At 59.5% G+C, this 23,110-nt stretch overlaps 2 protein-coding genes across 3 annotated transcripts; both read left to right on the forward strand.

Moving 5' to 3' along the window:
* Positions 1-330: 330 nt before the first annotated feature.
* SLC25A22 (solute carrier family 25 member 22) lies at positions 331-8,851 on the forward strand. 2 transcript variants are annotated; one of them, XM_012769510.2, is made up of 10 exons: positions 331-408; positions 3,220-3,392; positions 3,491-3,616; positions 3,912-3,967; positions 4,813-4,903; positions 5,851-5,969; positions 6,078-6,234; positions 6,332-6,486; positions 6,588-6,663; positions 7,420-8,851. In XM_012769510.2, the coding sequence occupies exons 2-10, from the start codon at positions 3,373-3,375 to the stop codon at positions 7,571-7,573; spliced, it is 954 nt and encodes a 317-aa protein (XP_012624964.1). In that variant the 5' UTR covers positions 331-408; positions 3,220-3,372; the 3' UTR covers positions 7,574-8,851. The 2 variants fall into 2 exon arrangements, with proteins under 2 accessions (XP_012624964.1, XP_012624963.1); XM_012769509.2 differs by lacking the exon at positions 331-408 and adding an exon at positions 2,066-2,252.
* A 182-nt stretch (positions 8,852-9,033) lies between these two features.
* CEND1 (cell cycle exit and neuronal differentiation 1) lies at positions 9,034-11,991 on the forward strand. Its single transcript, XM_012769504.3, has 2 exons — positions 9,034-9,128; positions 10,392-11,991. The coding sequence occupies exon 2, from the start codon at positions 10,490-10,492 to the stop codon at positions 10,946-10,948; it is 459 nt and encodes a 152-aa protein (XP_012624958.1). The 5' UTR covers positions 9,034-9,128; positions 10,392-10,489; the 3' UTR covers positions 10,949-11,991.
* The last annotated feature ends 11,119 nt before the right edge of the window (positions 11,992-23,110 follow it).

The raw sequence follows: 23,110 nt of genomic DNA on the forward strand, positions 1-23,110 counted from the left end.
CTGTGTCCACTGAGCGCCTACTGTTTGCCCTGGAGATCCACTGCTCCCTCAGGGCACCCACATCCTCTCGCGCTCCCTGCCACCTGCCCGCCCCCCACGGCTCCGGCCCCTACAGGGGCGTGAGGTCGGAGACCGAAGAAGAGCCCCGGGGACGAAGGCCCGGCTCTCCACGCTCCTAGCCGCCCTACCAGCCCGGACGTCCCCGTGCGCCCAGCGCCTGGTGCGGGTGGGCCATGCGCAGCGGCCTGGCCGGTGCAGTAGCCGCGGCGGCCGGGAGGGGGAGCCGAAGCCCGCCCGGGCCGGGGGCGGAGCGCGCGCGGCGCCGAGCGACGCGTCTCCCCGCCTAGGTGCTGGCCGGGCGCGCGGCACGGCGGGGAGGCGAGCGCGGCGCGGCGGCGGCAGAGCGCGGTGAGTGCCCGCCTGGAGGCTCCCTTCTGCGGCGCCCACCCGAGCGGCCGGGCTGCGGGGCCCAGGGGTGCCACGGCGGCCGGGAGAGGTGACAGCTGCCCGGGGAGGGCGGCCTCGGCGGCGCCTGGACCGGCAGATGCTGCGACCCGCCGCCGCCCGGGTGTGGGAGGCCGTGCTCGGCCCCGGCGGTGCCGGGCGCGCTCCCCACGCACACGTGTCCCGGGGGGTGGGGGCCCGGGGCCGGGGCCCAGGGAGGAGAGGCCTTGGGGGGCGCACACGTGGGGCCTCCCCGGACACGGGGGACACGTGCGTGAGCGGAGTCGCGGTCTCCAGGCGGGGACTGCGAGGCTGGCTGAGCCCTAACCGCAGCGGAGGGAGCGGCTCCCAGCCGGCTTCCCCTTTGTTCCGCCGGTCGCGGCACTGCGGAGTCGGAGACCCCGGGACGCTCCGCCCCGAGGACTGAAAGCGCCTCTCCAAGAGGAAGGGAGTGGGGGGACTGGATGGGGCGCGGGTAGCCGGTTCCAGACTCTGAGCCTCACCCCCATCGCCTTTCTTGCAGGTAGGGGGAGCTGGGCAGCTTCGTTTGCAGGAGATTTTAGCCGGGCAGGTCAGGAAGCCGCAGGATGGCCCAGCGGGGTGGTCTCTGTAGGCTGCCCTGCCTTCTCCCCAGCCTGCCTGTGGCCTCAGTTTCCCTGAGCGCCAGGCTGAGGCTGCGGGTTTCTACGACAACACCAGCGCAGGGGAGGGCCCTGGCCAGCTGTCTCGTAGGCAAGGGGTGGGCGCTGCCAGTTGAGGACAGAGAAAGGGGGTTCAGGGTCCGGAGGGCCGTGCCCGTTGTTCCCCAGGTAGAGCCTCACTGTCTGTTCTCAGCCCACCAGCGTCCTCTCTGCTGCTGTGGCCTGCGGTGCGGCCACAGCCATGGCATCTCTGGGCCTGCGTCTCTCTGGGAGACCAGCGACCCTCCCCACCCTGGGTGGTCTGTGTGACTGCAGGGCCAGGGCTGTCCCTGTCACCAGGTGTCCCTCACCCTGCACAGGGAGCACGGGGGTTGCCCAGGCAGGCAGGACTCAGTCCCCGGAGGGCAGGGTCAGACCCCAGTGCACTGCACCTGGAGAGCCAGGTGGTAGTGGCGGTGAGAGATAGATGAGGTTGAAGTTCAGAGGTCAGTCCTTCACCCCCCGGGGCACAGAGCTGCAAAGCCCTGTGTGTGGCGGCTGGTGGTGGGACGTAGGGCTCTGGCAGTTTCTGGGCCCTCCGGACCTGCCAGGTGAGCAGGGCCTGAGGGTGGTAACCGGTGCCCTGTGGGACCCAGCCCTTCCCGGTGGACACAACGTGCCTTTCTGTGTCCCAGCCGGAGGTTCCTTTGGTAAGTACCTGCCGGTAATGCGCGCACAGGTCCCGCAGTCACGAGTGGGTGCCAGCCCATCTCCGCCCCGCAGCAGGTACACACAGGGTGCCTGGGCGCAGAAAGAGTCCCGTCCGCAAGGTACCAGCGCCCTGGACGTCGGGCTGCTGCTGCTGGACTCGGCCCACAGGCTGCAGACAGGAATCCACCAGGTGGCTGCGGTCAGACCCGTCCCCAAGCCCCTTCCCTGGGGCTCCAAGGCTGGACTGTGCCCCCCTGGAGTTGTCTCACCCCTTCTCCCAGAGCTGCAGGAAGCCCCAGCTTGCCCAAAGAGAAAGAGAAAGTTGCCGCCCCTCAGGCCCGCCCCGCCCCGCCCCGCCCCGCCCCGCGGCCAATCCCGGGTGTCTGGCCTCCTCCAGAGCCAGCTTCCCCTGCCCGGTGAGCCGGCTTGCTGGAGTCCCGGAGGAGCCGGGTCCTGAGAACCTCGGGCTGAGCAGGGGTGAGCAGGACCAGGGAGGGGAGCAGAGCGGGCTTTGGGAGGGTCGGGGCCTGCAAAGCCAGGTGAAGGTCACGGGTCCCCTGAGAGACCACAGGCGTGAGCCAGCCGTGTGACCCTGGCAGCGGCGCTGCTGGTGTGAGCCTGTGACTGCTGGCCTCTGGGGGGTACGGGGGCGCCAGGACTCCGGGAGCGCCCCCCCCCCAGCTCAGTTTGTATGGCTGCGCCCATGGGGGGCCCCCAGGGTGGTGGTGGTGGCTCAGTCTGCTCAGCGCTGCCCCTGGCGGGAGAGGCCTCTTCCCCCTCAGCCTGTAGTGGATGGGGGCGTCAACCACAGGGGCCCTAGAAGGTCAGCCGTCCCCTCCGCCACACAGGCCTGAGGCTCCCGCTGGGTCTCTGCGTCTCTGTGGGTGAGGCTTGGGGAGATGGAGAGGGCAAAGGGCAGAGGGCAAAGGTGGGTGGTTTCCTGCTTCTGTGTGGGGAGGGGGCTCTGTGGGCCCAGAGCGGGGCTGGACCTGGGGTGGCCGAGTCCATCCGGGCAGACGAGAGCCGGGCCCAGGACAGGGGGGACTTGGAGCACCAGGGAGGAGCCAGCTGGGAGACCCCAGGTCCCGTCCAGAGAGGGCATGTGTCCTGCCTCTGCCCCAGGAAGGGGCATGGTCAGCCCAGCCCGGGTTGAAGTTCTCCAGCAGGCAGGCGGGGCCCCGGCTGCTGTCCCCTAGCGGCGCCTGGCCCTTTAAAAAAGCCTGGGCTCGCTGGGTGCATGTGAGCATGAGCAAGTGTGAGCTGGGAGGAGCCGGCAGGGGATGCTTGAGGGGAAACCGGGTGGTCCCAGGGACAAGGCTGGGTGGCAGGTGCCTCCCCTGTGCACCCCCAGGACTTGGTGGTGGCTGCAGCCCAGCCAGGGTGGGAGGCTTATTCCTCTGGCTTGTCCCACCCTCCACTGATCGCTGGCCCCGCTTCCTTCCAGAACAGAGTGGGGGCTGAGCCTTGAAATTCCTCCAGAGGTGGAGGACCGCCCTCCCCCCTGGGTCCCACCCTCCCTCCCTCCGTGTGGCCTCCTCCCCAGCACCAAGTCCACCTCCGTCTGGCTCCTACCTGGCGCGATCCTGATCGGAGTTAAATGGCTGATAAGCAGATCAGGTTAGACTTCAGTCCCGGCCGGCCACGTGCCCCGCGCCCCACCCCTGACCCGTGGTCCAGGAAGCAGGTCCTGACCTCTCCCCCACCTGCCCACACAGCCTGCCAGCCAAGCTCATCAATGGTGGCATCGCCGGGTTGATCGGGGTCACCTGCGTGTTCCCCATCGACCTGGCTAAGACGAGGCTGCAGAACCAGCAGAACGGCCAGCGCATGTACAGCAGCATGTGAGTGTGCCCGGGGGCAGGCTGGGGTTCGCACCTCTGAGCTATGCTCCCGCGCCCCCCCACCATGTGACAAAAGGAGAAGGTGAAGGCAGGGCAGGTGGCAGCGATGGGGAGGGGGGTTCCATCCTGGTCACAGCTGGGTTCATTGCTGGGCTCAGGGCTTGGCCTCTTCCGTCAGCCCTGGGCAGCCCAGAGGCCCCAGTCCCTGGGCAGGGAAGGAGCTGACCTCCATCTGCGCTTGGGAAGGGGGACCGTCCTCGCCAGCCCCCAGCTCACCCCGTCCCCTTGGCCGCAGGTCCGACTGTCTCATCAAGACCATCCGCTCCGAGGGCTACTTCGGCATGTACCGGGGTGAGCGCGGAGCACGGCAGGCCCGTGTGGCACCCTCCTGAGGCCCGGGGGGGGTGGGGGCGGCCAGTCCGAGGGGGTCTGTGGGGGCTGGTGGAACCTGTGCTGGGGCGGGGTTGGTTGGCTCTCCGGTGGGTGGAGGTGCTCCGGCCTCCCCGGCACCTCCCCTGCTCCCCATGTGACGCCAGTGCTTGGTGTGGCAGGACACTGCAGAGGATGACCCACCACACCTCTGTCCCTGCCTTCTGGGACAGGCAGGCCCATCTGTGCCTGGAGATGGGAGGGCGTGGGGGGGGGCGTCCCCGCAAAGCAGCTTAGGAAACAATCCGCAGCCGGGAGGGATCTGGCTGGAAGCCCTGAGCCCTGGGAACCGAGGTGGAGGCTCTCCACCGCCTCCCCCTGAGTCCGACCCCTGTGTCCCCTCATCCCTGCCCCCTGCCAGGGCAAGCGCCTTCCGTCCCCCAGGGAGGGAGGCCGCCAGGGCTCGGGGTCTGACCCCCACTGCCCGGCAGTCCCGGCGGCAGCGGCAGCAGCAGCAGCGTGAGGCTGTGTCTCTAGACGCAGGGACAGATGGAGGGAGTGGGAGGACTGTGGGGGGGGGCTGGAAGAGGCGGAGGCGTGTCCCCTATCTCCGCCTGGTGCCCGCCCCGCCTGGCACAAGCCGGGGCCCAAATGTGGGTGAGAGGGCAGGAGGCGGCGGCCAGGGAGTGACAGGGAGGACTTTGCCAGCGGGAAGCGAGTGCTGGCCGGGAGCCTCCCAAGCCCGGGCCGAGGAACGTGTGTGCCCCCCACCCCCCTGACCTGCCTGTGTCCCCCCAGGCCCCACCTGACCCCCGTGTGCCCCACAGGAGCCGCTGTGAACCTGACCCTGGTCACCCCGGAGAAGGCCATCAAGCTAGCAGCCAACGACTTCTTCCGCCATCAGCTGTCTAAGGATGGGTGAGGGGCTGGCCCTGCCTGGTGTCTGGGGCCAAGGTCATGAGGGGTGTTGTGGTAAACATCTGGAGGGGGGGTCCTTTGGCCCCAGACAAGGACAGAAGTCAGCCCGGCCAGCTGGACCCTACGTTGGGGCTCCTGGGGGCTCTACCCACCTTCAGGTCCCCGGCACGGGCTTCCTTCCCCCTTCTCCTCCCGGGGGTGGGGAACAGGGCAGGTGCTGAGTTGGGGCTCTGGCGCCCGTAGTCCTTGGCCCCCATCCACTTCCCACTGTCCGTCCATTTGTAGGCCAGGATTTGGGGGGCCCCTACCAACTCCCCCATCACTGGAGAGCAGGGCACTCAAGACCCCACAATTCGGCCGGGCGCAGTGGCTCACACCTGTAATCCTAGCACTCTGGGAGGCCGAGGCGGGCGGATTGCTCGAGGTCAGGAGTTCAAAACCAGCCTGAGCAAGAGCGAGACCCCCGTCTCTACTATAAATAGAAATTAATTGGCCAACTAATATATATAGAAAAAAATTAGCCGGGCATGGTGGCGCATGCCTGTAGTCTCAGCTACTCGGGAGGCTGAGGCAGGAGGATCGCTTGAGCCCAGGAGATTGAGGTTGCTGTGAGCTAGGCTGACACCACGGCACTCACTCTAGCCTGGGCAACAAAGCGAGACTCTGTCTCAAAAAAAAAAAAAAAAGACCCCACAATTCCCCCTTTTTCTTAGTGGGAAGATGGCCTCACTTCCCAGGCCCCTGCCTGTGGGGCCATCTGTCCCCGTTGGGCTGGTCGCTGCCCGTTTCTGGGGGGGCCTGAGCTGGGGAGCCCGCTGCACCCCACATGGCCCTGTATGCCTCCACCCTCCCACCCCACTCTGCACCCAGCCTCGCAGGCGGCCCCCCCCCCGCATGTGGTTCCCGTCCCTCCCCACCCCTCACCGCGGCCCCCGCTCCCCCCACAGGCAGAAGCTGACCCTGCCCAAGGAGATGCTGGCGGGCTGCGGGGCTGGCACCTGCCAGGTGATCGTGACCACCCCCATGGAGATGCTGAAGATCCAGCTGCAGGATGCAGGACGCATTGGTGAGGGCGCTCTCGGGCCGGAGGGGGCCGCGGTGAGACCCGAACCCGTCCCCTGCCCTGTCCCGCCCGGCCCGGAGGAAGAGACAGCGCCCACCCGTCTCTCCACAGCTGCCCAGAGGAAGATCCTGGCTGCCCAGAGCGGCGCCCCGGCCTCCGTGGAGGCTCCGGCCGCTCCCCGGCCCACGGCCACCCAGCTGACCAGGGACCTGCTGCGCAGCCGGGGCATCGCCGGCCTCTACAAGGGACTCGGGGCCACGCTGCTCAGGTGGGAGGGACGGGGAGGGCGGGAGGAGGCCGCTTGCCCGCCTGCCCGCCCGCCCCAGCACCCCCGGGGGTCACCAGGGCCGTACCCCTTCGCGCAGGGACGTGCCCTTCTCCATCGTCTACTTCCCGCTCTTCGCCAACCTGAACCAGCTGGGCCGCCCGGCGTCCGAGGAGAAGTCGCCCTTCTACGTGTCCTTCCTGGCCGGCTGTGCGGCCGGGAGCGCAGCCGCCGTGGCCGTCAACCCCTGTGACGGTCAGTCAGTGCCCGGGCTGGACCCGGGGCGGGGCTGGGGCCGAGGGGACGGGCGGCGAGCGGGGCTCACACACCGGCCTGCGCCCCCCTCCCCACCGCAGTGGTGAAGACGCGGCTCCAGTCGCTGCAGCGAGGCGTGAACGAGGACACCTACTCCGGGTTTCTGGACTGTGCCAGGTGGGCGCGGCGCCCTGTGGGGCGAGGGAGTGTGGGGGACTCGGGCCCCAGCTCTTTTTTTTTTTTTTCCGAGACAGAGCCTTGGTCTGTTGCCCGGGCTAGAGTGAGTGCCGTGGCGTCAGCCTCGCTCACAGCAACCTCAAACTCCTGGGCTCAAGCGATCCTCCTGCCTCAGCCTCCCGAGTAGCTGGGACTACAGGCATGTGCCACCATGCCTGGCTAATTTTTTCTATATGTTTTTAGTTGGTCAATTAATTTCTTTCTTTTTTTTTTTTGAGACAGTCTCGCTGTGTTGCCCAGGCTAGAGTGAGTGCTGTGGCGTCAGCCTAGCTCACAGCAACCTCAAACTCCTGGGCTCAAGCGATCCTCCTGCCTCAGCCTCCCGAGTAGCTGGGACTACAGGCATGCGCCACCATGCCCGGCTGATTTTTTTCTATATATATATTAGTTGGCCAATTAATTTCTTTCTATTTATAGTAGAAACGGGGGTCTCGCTCTTGCTCAGGCTGGTTTCGAACTCCTGACCTCGAGCGATCCGCCCGCCTCGGCCTCCCAGAGTGCTAGGATGACAGGCGTGAGCCACCTCGCCCGGCCCAATTAATTTCTTTCTTTGTATAGTAGAGACGGGGAGTCGTTCTTGCTCAGGCTGGTCTCTAACTCCTGAGCTCAAATGATCCGCCCGCCTCGGCCTCCCGGAGTGCTGGGATGACAGGCGTGGGCCTCTGCACCCCGGTTCTGACCCTCCCTTCTCCACAGGAAGATCCTGCGGCACGAAGGCCCCTCGGCCTTCCTGAAGGGCGCCTACTGCCGCGCCCTGGTCATCGCACCGCTCTTCGGCATTGCGCAGGTGGTCTACTTCCTGGGCATCGCGGAGTCCCTGCTGGGGCTGCTGCAGGGTCCCCGGGCCTGAGCCTGCGCGGGCTCCTGCTCCGCCCCGGCCAGCCGGGCAGGGCCGGCGTGGGGCCGGGCAGGGCCGCCAGCCCCGGACTTAGCGAGGCGAGACCTCCCCAGCCCGCCCCCCTCGGCAGGGGAGGGTGGCAGGGTCCATGTGGGTGGTGGGCACATGGCCCCGCCGGGTCCTGCCTGCACTGTTGGGATCAACGTCTTATTTATGTAGAAAATGCAGAAACCTTCACATTCCTCAAGCCAGCCCCTGCCCCGTGCCTGCCTGGGCCTGAACACCCCCAGGGACAGAGCTGGTCTCTGGGCTGGGGGCCCCAGGGCCTGGGCTGGGCAGGCTGGACCCTACCCCCGAGGCCACCAGCTCCTGTCCCCGAGGCTGTCCTGGGGACCCTGCACAAACCTATTTATTGATTCTGTGAGCCCAAGTGGCTCTCCAGTCCTTCCGTCCGTCCTTGCAGCCACTCTGCCCATGCAAGGCACGACCGACCGCCTCCCCAGCCAGCCTCGCAGGAAACCTGAGCTCTCCCGCCCCCGTGTTGCTCAAGGCTTGCACAGACGTGTGAGTCTGTGTGTGCGCGTGTGTGTGTGTGTGTGTGTGCGTGTCGTAGGGAGCAGGGTGTGGCCTCCTGCCCTCTGCCGGCCCAGCCCCCCTGGGATGGGGTTGTGGGGGCTCTGCCCTCCCCACGTGGCGGGCCTCTGCGCTGGGTCACCCCAGGCTCTCTGCTGACCCCGTCCAGGAACTTACTGCTCCAGCCCGGCCCCTCTTGCTGCACCTTCTGAGACTCTCTTCTGAGGCCCCCACCCCTTGTCCGGGGTCGGCGGGGGCGAAGGGCAGGCATAGGGACCAATATGGAGTCTGGGGGCACCTGCCCTGCTGGTGGGGGGGCAGGAACTTCCCCCAGTCCCGCCAGCCCCCACCCTACTCTCTGAGCCTCTCTGCATGAGGCCCCTGACCACGGTCCAAAGCTCCGTCCTACCAGCGCCCCCCTGGCTCTCCCCGCCCCGCCCGGCCATGTGATCGTGTTGGTAACTGGTCCTGACGTGCTGGTGCTGTGACTCCGAAACCGGGCGCCCCCGGAGGCCCCTTCCCAGCGACACTACCTGGGGCTCAGGCCTGGGCCCCCCAGTTCACGGTTGTTCCTGGGAGCTGCCCCTCCCATCACATCTGAACCTTGGAAGCTGCTGCTCTGCTTACAGAATTATATTTTTTTCTTTTGAAGAGTTTTAAGAGTTGTAATTTTTTGTGTCTTGTCATGTAAGAGGATTAATAAATATTCTAAGTAGATGCCTCGTCGTCTGCGACTCTGTTTGGGGGTGAGGGGGGGCTGGTGGCCCATCTCCCTGCCCGCGGCTCCCCTCCCCCTGCGGACCTGCCCAGAGGGGCAGCCCAGCCACGCCCAGCTCCAGGGGGCGGGGCCGGGCGGGGCGTGATGCTCCCTGCGCCTGGGCGGTGCATTGTGGGAAACTCCGGGCTCCGCGTCGGTCCGCAGCCGCCGCCCGCTGTCGTCCGTCCGGCGGAGGGAGCGCGCAGCACCGAGGCGGGAGGCCCAGAGGACAGCGGCGTAAGGCGGCGGGCCCTGCTGGCGGGGGCGGGGGGCGGGGGGCGGCGAGGAAGCGGGGGTCCCAGCCCTGAAGGTCACCGGGATGCCCGGCCCCCCGGCCTCCCAGGACGGCGGAGGAGGAGCGTGCGGAGGGGGGAGGGAGGAGGTCGATCTAGTGTCAGCCAGAAATAGAGGAGGGGGAGGACGCCACCTGCACTTTGCAAACTGGGCCAGCAGCTGAGACCCCTCTGGAACCGCAGGGGTGAAGAGGCCCCGGGTGCCCTGGGAATGGGGGCAGCGGGGGGGCCTCCCACCAGACAACCCTCCTCTCGCGGTGACCTTCAGGTGACCTTCAGGGCTGTCAGTGCACCTGGCCAGGGTTTGGGGACCTAGGCTGTGGCCACTCAAACTGGCTTCCTCTCCCTGCAGGGGGAGGTGGGGGGGTGTCCCATCCTTCCCTTCCCAGGATGCCGGTGGCATCCTGGTCATCGGTCACCCTGGGACTCAGGGTCAGGGTTCGTTCCTCAGCATCTCCCCACCCCCACCTGGCAGGCCGGGAGTCAGGCACAGCCTCTGCTACATAGGGCCCAGCCAGGCACGCTGTGTGCCCGTCCAGGCCCACGGATGGGAGCACAGCGCTGGGCTGGGCAAGGACTGCCTGCCCTTGTGCCGGACCCAGGGGCGGCCTGTGCTGGGGGGTGGGCGCCAGAGGCTGGGGAGGGGCAGATAGCCCCCCGGGTGGCCCAGGCCTGCCTGGCCTCTGCAGCCTCCTGGGAGACGCCCATGTGATCACATCTGGGTCCTCGTGGTCCTGGTGTCCTTGGGCCCACGCCCACCCCCCACAAGCCAGCTGAGAGCCCCTACCCTGGCTTCCCACCCTGCCCTGCCCCTCCTGCACTCGGGCTCTGGCCAGGTCACAGCCCCGGGAGTCTGTGTGACCTCTGTGAAGCAGGAACTGTCCTGAGAAGCGTGCATGGTCACTTCTGCCCACCGTGGCTCTGGTCACCTCCCTGTGACCTAATACTCCCCCTCCAGTCCTCAGGGCCCACGAGGCGGCTTCTGGCGGGTCCCATCGGCCCGCAGCCCCGCCTCTGTGGCTGGAGGGGCTTCCCGGGCAGTGGCTGCCAAATGTAGGCGGGACGCTGGGACAGAAGGGTCTGAGGCCCCCAAGAGGCTCCTGGGAGTCCAGAGACCTGGGCATGGTCTCCCTGGGGACACGGTAGTTGGGGCTGGACAGGAGAGGACCTCACCCCTTTCCACAGCCTCCCTTGTGTCTCCCTCTAGGCGCATGTAATGCCCAGGGCTGAGTCTCCCTGAGCCTCTGTGGTCCAGCCACCGGCCTGTCCCGCACGCCCCCACCCCGCCCGCCAGCACCACCCGCCATGGAGTCCAGAGGAAAGTCCGCCAGCAGCCCCAAGCCTGACACCAAGGTGCCCCAGGCCCCCGCCGAGGCCAAGGCCCCTCCGGCTGCCGACGGGAAAGCCCCTTCCACCAAGCCTGCGAAAAAGGAGCCCCCAGCAGAGAAGCAGGAGCAGACGGCAGCCCCCAACCCGGCCCCTGCCAAGAAGACCCCCGCCAAGGCAGACCCTGCCCTCCTCAACAACCACAGCAACCTGAAGCCGGCCCCCTCGGCCCCCAGCGGTCCGGACGCGGCCGCAGAGCCCAAGCGCCCTGGCGATGGGGCTGAGCAGGACGAGGCTGCCAACGGGGGCCCCGGGGGGTCCGGGGGCCGCGGCCCCTGGCCCTGTGAGAACTTGAACCTCCTGCTGGTGGCTGGGGGGGTGGCCGTGGCAGCCGTGGCCCTGATTCTTGGTGTGGCCTTCCTGACCCGGAAAAAGTAATGCCCGGAGGCCAGGCGGGGGCACGGGGCCACATCTGTGCAGACCTGAGGAAGCTAGTGCATGCAGCGTTCACACCTACCCACCTACCCACACACACGCGCACTCGTATACAGACACACTCGCCCCGCGTACCGCGGAGGGGGACGCACAGCCCCCTGAGCGGGGCACGGAGCCCCCCTCTGCCTCCCCCAACCCCCGGGGCTCCAGGGCAGGACAGGGCGAGCTCCAGTGTTGGGCAGGGCCTGTGTGTGGCCCCCGCCCAGCTGGATGGGTCCCCGTGTGCCAGGCCTGAGACGCCCCAGTGATCCTGGGGGGCTTCCCGGCAGCAACATCCAGAGGAGCCCCCACTGGTCTCTGCAGTATGGCAGGGGTCCAGGATGGGTTCTGCTTAGCCCTACCCTTGTGGGACATTAAAGGGCGTGGTCACTCCACTCTCCCCACTTCTGCTCCGTCTGTGTCCCCAGGGGGCTGCCGGCCAGTGCAGTGGGGCTGGCAGGGGGCGGGTGGTCACCCAGGGCCCCGGTGCCCCTCCACCCACTGCCATGCCCTGGCTGGTCTTGGTGCCCCCCAGAGTTCTCCTTTTCCCGCTTGTGTCCCAGGACAGCAGCCGAGGCCGGGACCCCGCACTTCTCAGAGCCACTACCATGGGGGGGGGCATCTAGGGGCCTGGCAGGGAGGCAGGGGCAGGGGTTTGAGGGCCCCACCCAATGGCTGTGCCTGCCCAGCAGCACCAGACTGTCCTGTCCTGCCTGTCCCCAACACCCTCTGAGTCCAACAAGCGTATAAATGCAATAACAGGTAGAGTAGAACCGCTTGGGGGTGACCGCCTCACACCGCCCACTGCCCCGTAGCGCCTGTAGGGAGACTCCTGCCAGCCCTCCTCTGGTCCCAGCCTGGCCCTGGGCATGGTGGCAGCAGGCAGGCTCCTGGGAGGTGGTGGTGGTGGGCACTGTGGGGGCAGGACCTGCCCTCACCTGGCCAGTGGCCGCAGGAACCCGGGGCCTGAGTGGAGGCTGAGTCTGAAATAAACTCTGTTGTCTAAAGGCTGGGCTCGCGTCCTCACCGGCACCTGGCAGGGAGCGGAAGGGGCTGCTCACCTGGGCATGGGGGGGTCCAAGATCCACACCCCCAGGATTTCGAGGGAGGGGGTCCCCCCTGGCCGGCCTCCCCACCCCTGCCACCTCCATGCCCTGGGTCCCGGTGGGCTCTGCCCACAGCCCCCCGCCTGGGGCCTGCCCCATCCCAGATGCCCCTCCCTGGCCTTGCTGGGCACGGTGACCCTGGATGGACAGCCAGGTGCTGCAGGACCAATGCCTGGCCGGGGCTGCCGACCACGTGCACAAGGCGGGGGACTGGGGTGAGAGAAGATGTTCCCCCCATGACCACCCAGCCACGAGGGGGCCCTTCTCAGTGCTCTCTGCACTGAGTCCCCCATTCCTGGAGGGGTGCACTGAGTACCAAATTCCTGGAGGGGTGCACTGAGTACCCCATTCCTGGAGGGGTGCAGATGAGACTGTCTGGGCCGGGCACGGTGGCTCATGCCTGTAATCCGAGCACTCTGGGAGGCCGAGGTGGGCGGATTGCTTGAGGTCAGGGGTTCGAAACCAGCCTGAGCAAGAGCGAGACTCCGTCTCTACTATAAATAGAAAGAAATTGGCCAACTAATATATATATATAGAAAAAATTAGCCAGGTATGGTGGTGCATGCCTGTAGTCCCAGCTACTCGGGAGGCTGAGGCAGGAGGATTGCTTGAGCCCAGGAGATTGAGGTTGCTGTGAGCTAGGCTGACGCCACGGCACTCACTCTAGCCTGGACAACAAAGTGAGACTCTGTCTCAAAAAAAAAAAAAAAAGAAGAGACTGTCTAGTCAGCTCTCATCCACACCTCCCGAGCTGTGGGTGAGGCTGTCGAGAGGGGCTGGGAGGAACAAGGCCTGGGGAGCCCAGAAGTGCTCCTCTGGGCTCTGTCACCCTGGGCCCTTGTCGGCCGCCCACCCCAGGGGCAGCTGAGCTTGGCAGGCAGGCGCTCCATGCACCCCCCCCCAGCCTTCTGGCCGGCAGGGGGATGCAGCCCCCCTGCATCCCACCCCCTACCCCAGAGCTGCAGTCCCAGGTCACGCACCCACCTCTCAGGTCCTGACCGACCACCGGTATGGACAGTCCCATGCTGTGTAGACGATGTCTTGGATGGCCCCCACTGCGCCGGCCCAGACCGGCCTCCTGGCCGCACACGGGGGAAGTGCAGAGCTGCCCACACCTGCAGCTCCCTCCCACGCACCTGCCCCCCAGGTGCCAGGCCCACCCCTCTGCTGCCCTCCTGTGCCCTCTCCCCTTCTCTCCACTCTGTGGCTTAAAGGAAATAAGCAAAGATCCCCTTCCTGGCATTTTCCTGGACCTGGGAGGGAGCGAGCTGACCACAGAGGGGTCTGCTGTCTGGATCCACCGCGAGGACATGGCCTTTGGACGCTGTGACAGACGGGCCGCCGACAAGGCCACCTCATTTCATTTATCCATCAAGGGGCATTTAGGGCCAGGCGAGGTGGCTCACGCCTGTAATCCTAGCACTCTGGGTGGCCGAGGCAGGCGGATTGCTTGAGGTCAGGAGTTCAGAACCAGCCTGAGCAAGAGCAAGACCCCGTCTCTACTATAAATAGAAAGAAATTAATTGGCCAACTAATATATATAGAAAAAATTAGCTGGGCATGGTGGCGCATGCCTGTAGTCCCAGCTACTCGGGAGGCTGAGGCAGGAGGATCGCTTGAGCCCAGGAGTTTGAGGTTGCTGTGAGCTGGGCTGACGCCACAGCACTCACTCTAGCCTGGGCAACAAAGCGAGACTCTGTCTCAAAAAAAAAAAAAAAATAGGGGGGCATTTAGGTTGTTGCACGATGTTTGCAGCTTTAAACAAAATCGGGCACGGAAGTGCTTGGAAAAGCCTCTTCTGGATTTGTGGGCGCAGCATGCTTATCTTTTCTGTCTGGTTCACTGTGGGAAACATAACACGAAAGTTGCCGTCTGAACCGTCCCGAAGTGCACAGTTCAGGGGCCTTAAGCATGTTCACAATAAGCACGTTCACAATGTCCTGCAGCCATCACCACCGTCCACTTCCAGACCTTGCTCATCTTCCCAAACTGAAACTCCGCCCCATTAAACACCAGCTCCCTTCTCCCTCCTCCAGTCCCCGGCCATCCACGGTGTGTGCCCCTAGGAGTGAGGACTCCAGGAACCACCTGTCAGTGGGAGCACAGGGTGTCTGTCCTTTGACTCACGGAACGTAATGTCCTCAGGGTTCATCCGTGCTGTAGTACACATCGTAATCTCTTTTGTTTTTAGAGACGGGATCTCAGGGGTCTCACTCTGTTCCCCAGGCTAGAGTGCCGTGGCATCATCACAGCTCACAGCAACCTCAAACTCCTGGGCTCTAGCAATCCAATCCTCCTGCCTCAGCCTCCCGAGTAGCTGGGACTACAGGCGCCACCACCGCATGGGCTGATTTTTTTAGAGAAATTTTTGTAGAGATGGGGTCTCGCGATGTTGCCCAGGCTGGAACTCCTGGCCTTGAGTGATCCTCCCACCTCGGCCTCCCAAGGTGCTGGGATTGCAGGTGTGAGCCACCGTGCTGGGCCCCTATCAAATGTTTCCGCATTTGTCAGCCTCTATCTTCAGCCTCTCAGCTTCCTGGGACCTTGCGGTGGGTCTGTTTCGCCCTGCCCACCACGGAGCACTTGGTGAGTCAGCCAAGCGCGGAGACGGGAGAAAAGGAGGAATGGAATGAGGGAATCCCTGGGGGTGAGGGGGCCCAGGGTGGAGTGGTGTGGCTCACATTGCAGACACCCGGGTTTCCAGGACAACCCAAAGGGCCGGCGAGCCTAGAGCAATTGCTGAGCCAGGGCCATCTGTCACATGGCGGGGAGCAAGGCCCCAGGGGCACCAAGCAACGGGGCTTGACTAGGAACCGCAGTGAGGAAAACGCTGCTCTTGCTCTTACTGCTGTTGCAAAGAGCCCTGTCGCCAAAGTTGATCCAATCAGGCTACGTGCACACACGTCTCTGTTGTCCTAAGGCCTCTGTCCTCGCTCGCTAAAACCTTCCCTGTAGACTAAATTCTGTCTCTTTCCCCATTTACTTCTGCCTGTCCTTCCTTCCTCCTGCCACCCCTGATGCCACGCGGGGGGAGAACGTTTCTAACAGCCTGGGATCCCTTACGCAAAACAGAAAAGGCGGCACAGACTCCTCTTTCTGGGAGGAACCCCAAGAGCTGTAAATAGATTCCTTGCTGGTCTAAAAGCGCTGCTCTCTCTTACATGGCGTTGCCCGATCTTTTTGGTTTTGGGGGTGGGGGGTAGCAGAGGTTACTCTGTAGTGTGAGGACGGGACCGTGGTGTGCGCACTGGCTGGTGGTCACCATCAGAGCTGCAGTGGTGGGGCACTGACGGCAGGTGTTCCCAGTAAATGGCAGGTGTTCCCAGTAAATGGCAGGCGGGCCCAGTAAATGGCAGGTGTTCCCAGTAAATGGCAGGTGTTCCCAGTAAATGGCAGGTGTTCCCAGTAAATGGCAGGTGTTCCCAGTAAATGGCAGGTGTTCCCAGTAAATGGCAGGTGTTCCCAGTAAATGGCAGGTGTTCCCAGTAAGTGGCAGGTGTTCCCAGTAAATGGCAGGTGTTCCCAGCAAATGGCTGGTGTTCACAGTAAATGGCAGGTGTTCACAGTAAATGGCTATTACTATGGGGGCTACCGTTTGCACGTGGTCTGAGCTCCTGGAGGCTACGGAAACACTCAGGGGATGAGCTCAGCACAGGCGGGTGGGCTGGGGTGATTGGCGATCGGTTGCCCGCCAGCCTCCCTGCACTATCTGGCTGCCTGGAGTTAGCCTCTCCTGGGGGCCCAGTGCAAGGATGGTGGCGGGGCCCCTCCCTTCCCTTGGTCAAAAAAATAGGGCTCGTGAGACCAGACCCACCAAGGACAAACTGCCAGGCCCCGCTGAGGATAAGCACACCCAGATGTCCACCCCGATAAGAAAGTTTCAGCTCCTGGATTCCGCAAATACCGCCAGCCCCTCCTATTTCTCCACGACCACCCAAGGGCACCCTGGCTCTTCCCACCAAAAGTCCCTAGCCCACCCCAAACAGTATAAAGGCTCGCACACCCTCCAAACGGAGTCCTCGGGTCCCCTCTCTTGGGACCCCAGAACCTCGTCTGGGAGTGCACAATAAAGCCACACTCTTTGGCCTCAGTCTCTCTGTGTCTGTTTCTTTCGTTGCCAGAAAACTTTACACCCAGGACTCTGTGTAAATGTGGGATCCTTGATTTGGGGGGATCTAGGTGTTCTGCCTTCCAGCTGCGCCTGCTTTTCACAAGTTTAAATGGTATGCCCCCAAAACTGCCGAAATTCTTTGCTATATTTATTAAAGGGCTCCGCCAGGCAGCCAGTAAACTAATTAAGAAATAAGCTAGGGTAAAAAGAACAGCTATACTCTTTGTTAAAGAAATTTACCTCAGTAGTGAAGGAGTAATTAAAAAGAAAAAATATAAAAAAAAAAAAGAAAGAAATTTACAGCTATACCAAAGTTCTTTTATTTATTTATTTGTTTGTTTTTTGGGGTATAAAGTCTCTGTTACAACTACTCAACTCTGATATTATAGTGCAAAAGCAGACATGGGTAATATGTCAACAAATGGGCTTGTCTGTGTTCCAATAAAACTTTATAAAAACAGACGGTGGGCCATATTTGGCCAATGCCTGTGCTGTATCAGTGTTGCCTAACATCAAAGCATAACCAGGACTGTGACAAATAGAAACCCATCTGCACAGAGAGGGAGGATACTGATTAGAATTCCTGTGAGGCATATCATTTCTGAATATTTATATTAAAAACACTTCTTCTATGTAAATTTTAATACCAAGAAAGCTGAACAACTCTTTTTTTTTTTTTTTTTTTGAGACAGAGACTCACTCTGTTGCCCAGGCTAGAGTGAGTGCCGTGGCGTCAGCCTAACTCACAGAAACCTCAATCTCCTGGGCTCAAGCAATCCTCCTGCCTCAGCCTCCCGAGTAGCTGGGACTACAGGCATGCGCCACCATGCCCGGCTAATTTTTTCTAGATATATTAGTTGGCCAATTGATTTCTTTCTATTTATAATAGAGATGGGGTCTCGCTCTTGCTCAGGCTGGTTTTGAACTCCTGACATTGAGCAATCCGCCCGCCTCGGCCTCCCAGAGAGCTAGGATTACAGGCGTGAGCCACCGCGACCGGCCTGAACAACTTTTCTTATTGGACTTTTCCCATGCAACTCATAAACGGTAACACAGCGAGTGAACCAAGTTACTTCTAACTCTTCTTTCTTTTTATTTCGGCATATGATGGGGGTACAGATTTTAAGGTTTCAATAAATGCCCTTTCCCCCCTATTTACTAATTTATTTAGAGACAGAGACTCACTCTGTTGCCCCGGGCTAGAGTTCTGTGGCGTCAGCCTAACTCACAGCAACCTCAAACTCCTGGGCTCAAGCGATCCTTCTGCCTCAGCCTCCCGAGTAGCTGGGACTACAGGCATGCGCCACCATGCCCGGCTAATTTTTTCTATATATTTTTAGTTGGCCAATTAATTTCTTTCTATTTTTAGTAGAGACGGGGTCTGGCTCTTGTTCAGGGTGGTTTTGAACTGCTGATCTCGAGCAATCCTCCCACCTCGGCCTCCCAGAGTGCAAGGATTACAGGCGTGAGCCACGGCACCCGGCCTAAGATATAAATTTTCTGCCTTTTTTCACTTAAGCGACTTGGCCCAGGGAAATGATCAATAGTGTAAAGTAGGAGAGAGAAACTATTTGAAAGTTGAGGCTGGGTGTGGCACTTTGGGAGGGCCTGGAGGAAGGGTCCCTAGAGCCCAGGAGTTAGAGGTCACAGTGAGCTATGATCATACCACTGCACTCCAGCCTGGGTGACAAAGAGAGACCAGACCCTGTCACTAAAAATATAAAAGAAGATCTGCTTCTGTCTGCATGTCTATGTGTTTATATGTCATATGTATGTGATATTTCCCCTACCAAAAATATTAAATAAGGCCAGGCGCGGTGGCTCACGCCTGTAATTCTAGCACTCTGGGAGGCTGAGCCGGGCGGATTACTCGAGGTCAGGGGTTCGAAACCAGCCTGAGCAAGAGCAAGACCCCGTCTTTACTAAAAATAGAAATAAATTAATTGGACAACTAAAAATATATATACAAAAAATTAGCCGGGCATGGTGGTGCATGCCTGTAGTCCCAGCTACTTGGGAGGCTGAGACAGGAGGATCGCCTGAGCCCAGGAGTTTGAGGTTGCTGTGAGCTAGGCTGACGCCACGGCACTCACTCTAGCCTGGGCAACAAAGTGAGACTCTGTCTCAAAAAAAAAAAAAAAAAAAGATATTAAATAGCTCTAATTAATTGGCTTAAAGAAACAATAAGCACTTCAATCAAATATTTTATCAGAAAACTAGAAACTGGGCTGGACACGGTGTCTCCCACCTGTAATGGTAGCACTCTGGGAGGCCGAGGCAGGAGGATTGCTTGGGATCAGGAGTTCGAGATCAGCCTGAGCAAGAGAAAGACCCTGCCTCTACTAAAAATAGAAAGAAATTAGCCAGGCACAGTGGCGCCTGTCTGTAGTCCCAGCTACTCAGGAGGCTGAGGCAGGAGGATCACTTGAGCCCAGGAATTTGAGGCTGCAGTGAGCTAGGCTGACGCTATGGTGCTCTAGCCTGAGGGACAGAGTGAGACCCTGTCTCAAAAATAATAATAATAGGCTGGGCGCAGTGGCTCACGCCTGTAATCCTAGCACTCTGGGAGGCCGAGGCAAGAGGATCGCTCAAGGTCAGGAGTTTGAAACCAGCCTGAGCAAGACCCCGTTTCTACCAAAAATAGAAAGAAATTAATTGACCAACTAAAAATATATATACCAAAAAAAATTAGCCAGACATGGTGGCGCATGCCTGTAGTCCCAGCTACTCGGGAGGCTGAGGCAGGAGGATCACTTGAGCCCAGGAGTTTGAGGTTGCTGTGATCTAGGCTGACGCCACGGCACTCACTCTAACCTGGGCAACAAAGTGAGACTCTGTCTCAAAAATAAATAAATAAATAAATAAATAAAATAATAATAATAATGATGATAAAGGTAAAATGTTATCTTCAGAATTAAATATAATTCAGCCATTTTTGCCTGGGTCTATTGGTCAGGCAGGTTTATTTGGCCTCTGGTAGATGTTTTAAGGTCATGAACCTGCTGCTTCTGCATTATTTTTGGTAACTGTTTGACTTGTCTGTGAGCTAATGTCCTATAGCCATTCTAGGCTGCCCGGGGAGGGTCAGGGTCACCCTCCCGGCTCTGTCCTCAGGTCTGAGCTCCACCCATGGTATGAGGAGGTATGAGGAGTCGGAACCCGGACGGGCTGGCCCTACAGAGCACTCTTGGGTGCCACTTGGGAGGTATCCTGTCTCACAGTTTCAAAATTCTTATCAGTGGCCGGGCACGGTGGCTTACGCCTGTAATCCTAGCACTCTGGGAGGCTGAGGCAGGCAGATCACTCAAGGTCAGGAGTTCGAAACCAGCCTGAGCAAGAGCAAGACTCTGTCTCTACTAAAAATAGAAACAAATTAATTGGCCAACTAATATATATATATATAAAATTACCCTGGCATGGTGGCGCATGCCTGTAGTCCCAGCCACTTGGGAGGCTGAGGCAGTAGGATTGCTTGAGCCCAGGAGTTTGAGGTTGCTGTGAGTTAGGCTAATGCCACGGCACTCACTTAAGCTAGGGCAACAAAGGAAGACTCTGTCTCAAAAAAAATAAATAAATAAAAATAGGAAGAAATTAGCCAGACAACTAAAAATATATAGAAAAAATTAGCCTGGCATGGTGGCGCATGCCTATAGTTCCAGCTACTCAGGGAGGCTGAGGCAGAAGGATCGCTTTAACCCAGGAGTTGGAGGTTGCTGTGAGCTAGATTGATGCCACAGCACTATAGCCCGGGGAACAGTGAGACTCTGTCTTTAAAAAAAAGAAAAACAAAAGAAATATTGTTGAAATTCTTATAAGTGATTTAAAATCTTAAAGTCATGTTATGTTAAACTAACGAATAGATAAGTATAAAATGTCAGAGTCATTTCTAGGTAAGTTAAAATATTGAAACAATTATCAGACATAAGCTTAAGTTTATGTACTTTCTCATATTAATTTTTTTTTTTTTTTTTTTTTTGAGACAGAGTCTCGCTTTGTTGCCCAGGCTAGAGTGAGTGCCATGGCGTCAGCCTAGCTCACAGCAACCTCAGACTCCTGGGCTCAAGCGATCCTCCTGCCTCAGCCTCCCGAGTAGCTGGGACTACAGGCATGCGCCACCATGCCCGGCTAATTTTTTCTATATATATTAGTTGTCCAATTAATTTCTTTCTATTTATAGTAGAGACGGGGTCTCGCTCTTGCTCAGGCTGGTTTTGAACTCCTGACCTCGAGCTATCCGCCCGCCTCGGCCTCCCAGAGAGCTAGGATTACAAGCGTGAGCCACCGTGCCGGGCCTCATATTAATTTTTATATGCTTAGAAAGCTACATATATTTAGAGCTGTTAATAAAAGAATTGAGGATGGATATAAAGCAATTCAAAATACTTTTGTTTCCTAGATTTTTCACTGGGAATTAGCGTCTTGAAGAGTTAACACTGCAACTCATATCTGTAATCAGAACCACCAGATAAAAGAATCGGTTCTATACGGTTCTGTACTGGGGTGTGAGGATGTGTAAGGCAGGCAAAGGTGGTTACAAAACCATTAGGATGTGAATTTCGCTAAAGGAAAAGTAATTTTGTCTAGTTTAGGGCACTTAAAGGTTGTTTCTAAATGAAGGAAAAAATGACACAGAAAACTAATTGGGGGTGGGCGTGGTGGCTCATTCCTGTAATCCTAGCACTCTGGGAGGCCTAGGCAGGCAAATTGCTCAAGGTCAGGAGTTCGCAACCAGCCTGAGCAAGAGCGAGACCCCGTCTCTACTATACTTAGAAACAAATTAACTGTCCAACTAACATGTAAATAGAAAAAATCAGCCGGGCATGGTGGCACATGCCTATAGTCCCAGCTACTCAGGAGGCTGAGGCAGGAGGATCGCTTGAGCCCAGGAGATTGAGGTTGCTGTGAGCTAGGCTGACGCCACAGCACTCACTCTAGCCTGGGCAACAGAGTGAGACTCTGTCTCAAAAAAAAAAAACAAAAATTATTTTACAGAGTTTGGCTTTTTTCTGTTGACACTGTGAAAAGCCATAAACCTAGTTGGTGAGCGCAGGGGCCTCCTCCCTTCACTGGGACAGCCCTGGGTCACTGTGGTCACTGTTGCCTGCAACAGCTACAGTAACAGTTTGAGGGTGCCGGGCCAGGCCTCGAGGGCCAAGCGCAAATGCCGGCCTGTCTGAGCTCAGGACACCACTTTACAAACTTGTTCCATTTTGCGGTTCCGTGTTACAAAAAAGGATTATGGGGAGCAACGAATTTAGGGCCAGTGTCCTGGGTTTTACACGCTGCAGAGTGGAGAGGCGTGTGTGGGTTGGTGCAGGACTCAGCTCAGCGCTGGACAACCGCAGCTGGACAGGTGTATGTGACAGACACACAGCAGGTCACTGCAGGGGGGACAGCCAGGGGGGCTGGCCTGGATATTTTATTTATTTATGTATTTATTTTTTGAGACAGAGTCTCAGTCTGTTGCCCGGGCTAGAGTGCCGTGGCGTCAGCCTCGCTCACAGCAACCTTCAACTCCCAGGCTCAAGCGATCCTCCTGCCTCAGCCTCCCAAGTAGCTGGGACTACAGGCACGCGCCACCATGCCCGGCTAATTTTTTCTCTATATGTTTTCAGTTGCCCAATTAATTTCTTTCTATTTTTAGTAGAGATGGGGGTCTCGCTCTTGTTCAGGCTGGTTTTGAACTCCTGACCTTGAGCGATCCACCCGCCTCGGCCTCCCAGAGTGCTAGCATTACAGGTGTGAGCCACGGCAGCGGGCCACACTGGCCTGGGTGAAAGCCACTTGAAGGTCTGCTGACCCTGGGAAGGAGGACTGCCCCACTCCCCCATAAATGTCAGGTGGAGCATCCCGGGCCCAGCTTCCTACGAGTGGCTTTGCGAGACCCAGAGACCCAGCTGCTGACCGTGCCAGTCACCCGGGTGGCAACTTCTGGGGACAAGGGGCCCTTCGAAGTGGGCGCCCCATGTCCAATGGGAAAAGCCTCCTCAGCTTTGCTGCCTCAGCTCCCTGCATGGGCCTTACAGGTGGGGAGAAGGCATGCAGGTAGCCAGCAAGAACATGGTGGGGAAGGGGGTCTCAGGACTGGAGTTCAAAACCAGCCGGGGGAGGTGGAGATGTTTAAAGTGTTATCAACAAACAGGTGATGGCCCAGTGCCGTGGCTCACACCTGTAATCCTAGCACTCTGGGAGGCCGAGGCAGGCAGATTGCTCAAGGTCAGGAGTTCGAAACCAGCCTGAGCGAGAGCGAGACCCTGTCTCTACTATAAAAAAATAGAAAGAAATTAATTGGCCAACTACTATATATATAGAAAAAATTAGCCGGGCGTGGTGGCGTGTGCCTGTAGTCCCAGCTACTCAGGAGGCTGAGGCAGGAGGATTGCTTGAGCCCAGGAGTCTGAGGTTGCTGTGAGCTAGGCTGATGCCACGGCACTCACTCTAGCCTGGGCAACAAAGGGAGACTCTGTCTCAAAAAAAAAAAAAGAAACAGGTGAATAAAGAAGAGATTCACAGAGGTGAAACTCAGAGAAACAGGGAGAGCTGTGGGACTCGTCCTAGCAAGGCGGAAACCTTCGGATGGTTTTTACAAAATGCAGAGACTATTTTTAATTAAAAAAAATTTTATGAATACTATTTTACAAATGTCAACAGAAAAAAAGCCAAACTCCGTAAAATAATTTTTTTTTTTTGAGACAGAGTCACCCTTTGTTGCCCATGCTAGAGTGAGTGCCGTGGTGTCAGCCTAGCTCACAGCAACCTCAATCTCCTGGGCTCAAGGGATCCTCCTGCCTCAGCCTCCCAAGGAGCTGGGACTACAGGCATGCGCCACCACGCCCGGCTGATTTTTTCTATATATATTAGTTGGCCAATTAATTTCTTTCTATTTATAGTAGAGACGGGGTCTCGCTC

This window comes from Microcebus murinus, chromosome 4 (genome assembly GCF_040939455.1).
Source record: "Microcebus murinus isolate Inina chromosome 4, M.murinus_Inina_mat1.0, whole genome shotgun sequence".
Taxonomy (NCBI): domain Eukaryota; kingdom Metazoa; phylum Chordata; class Mammalia; order Primates; family Cheirogaleidae; genus Microcebus; species Microcebus murinus.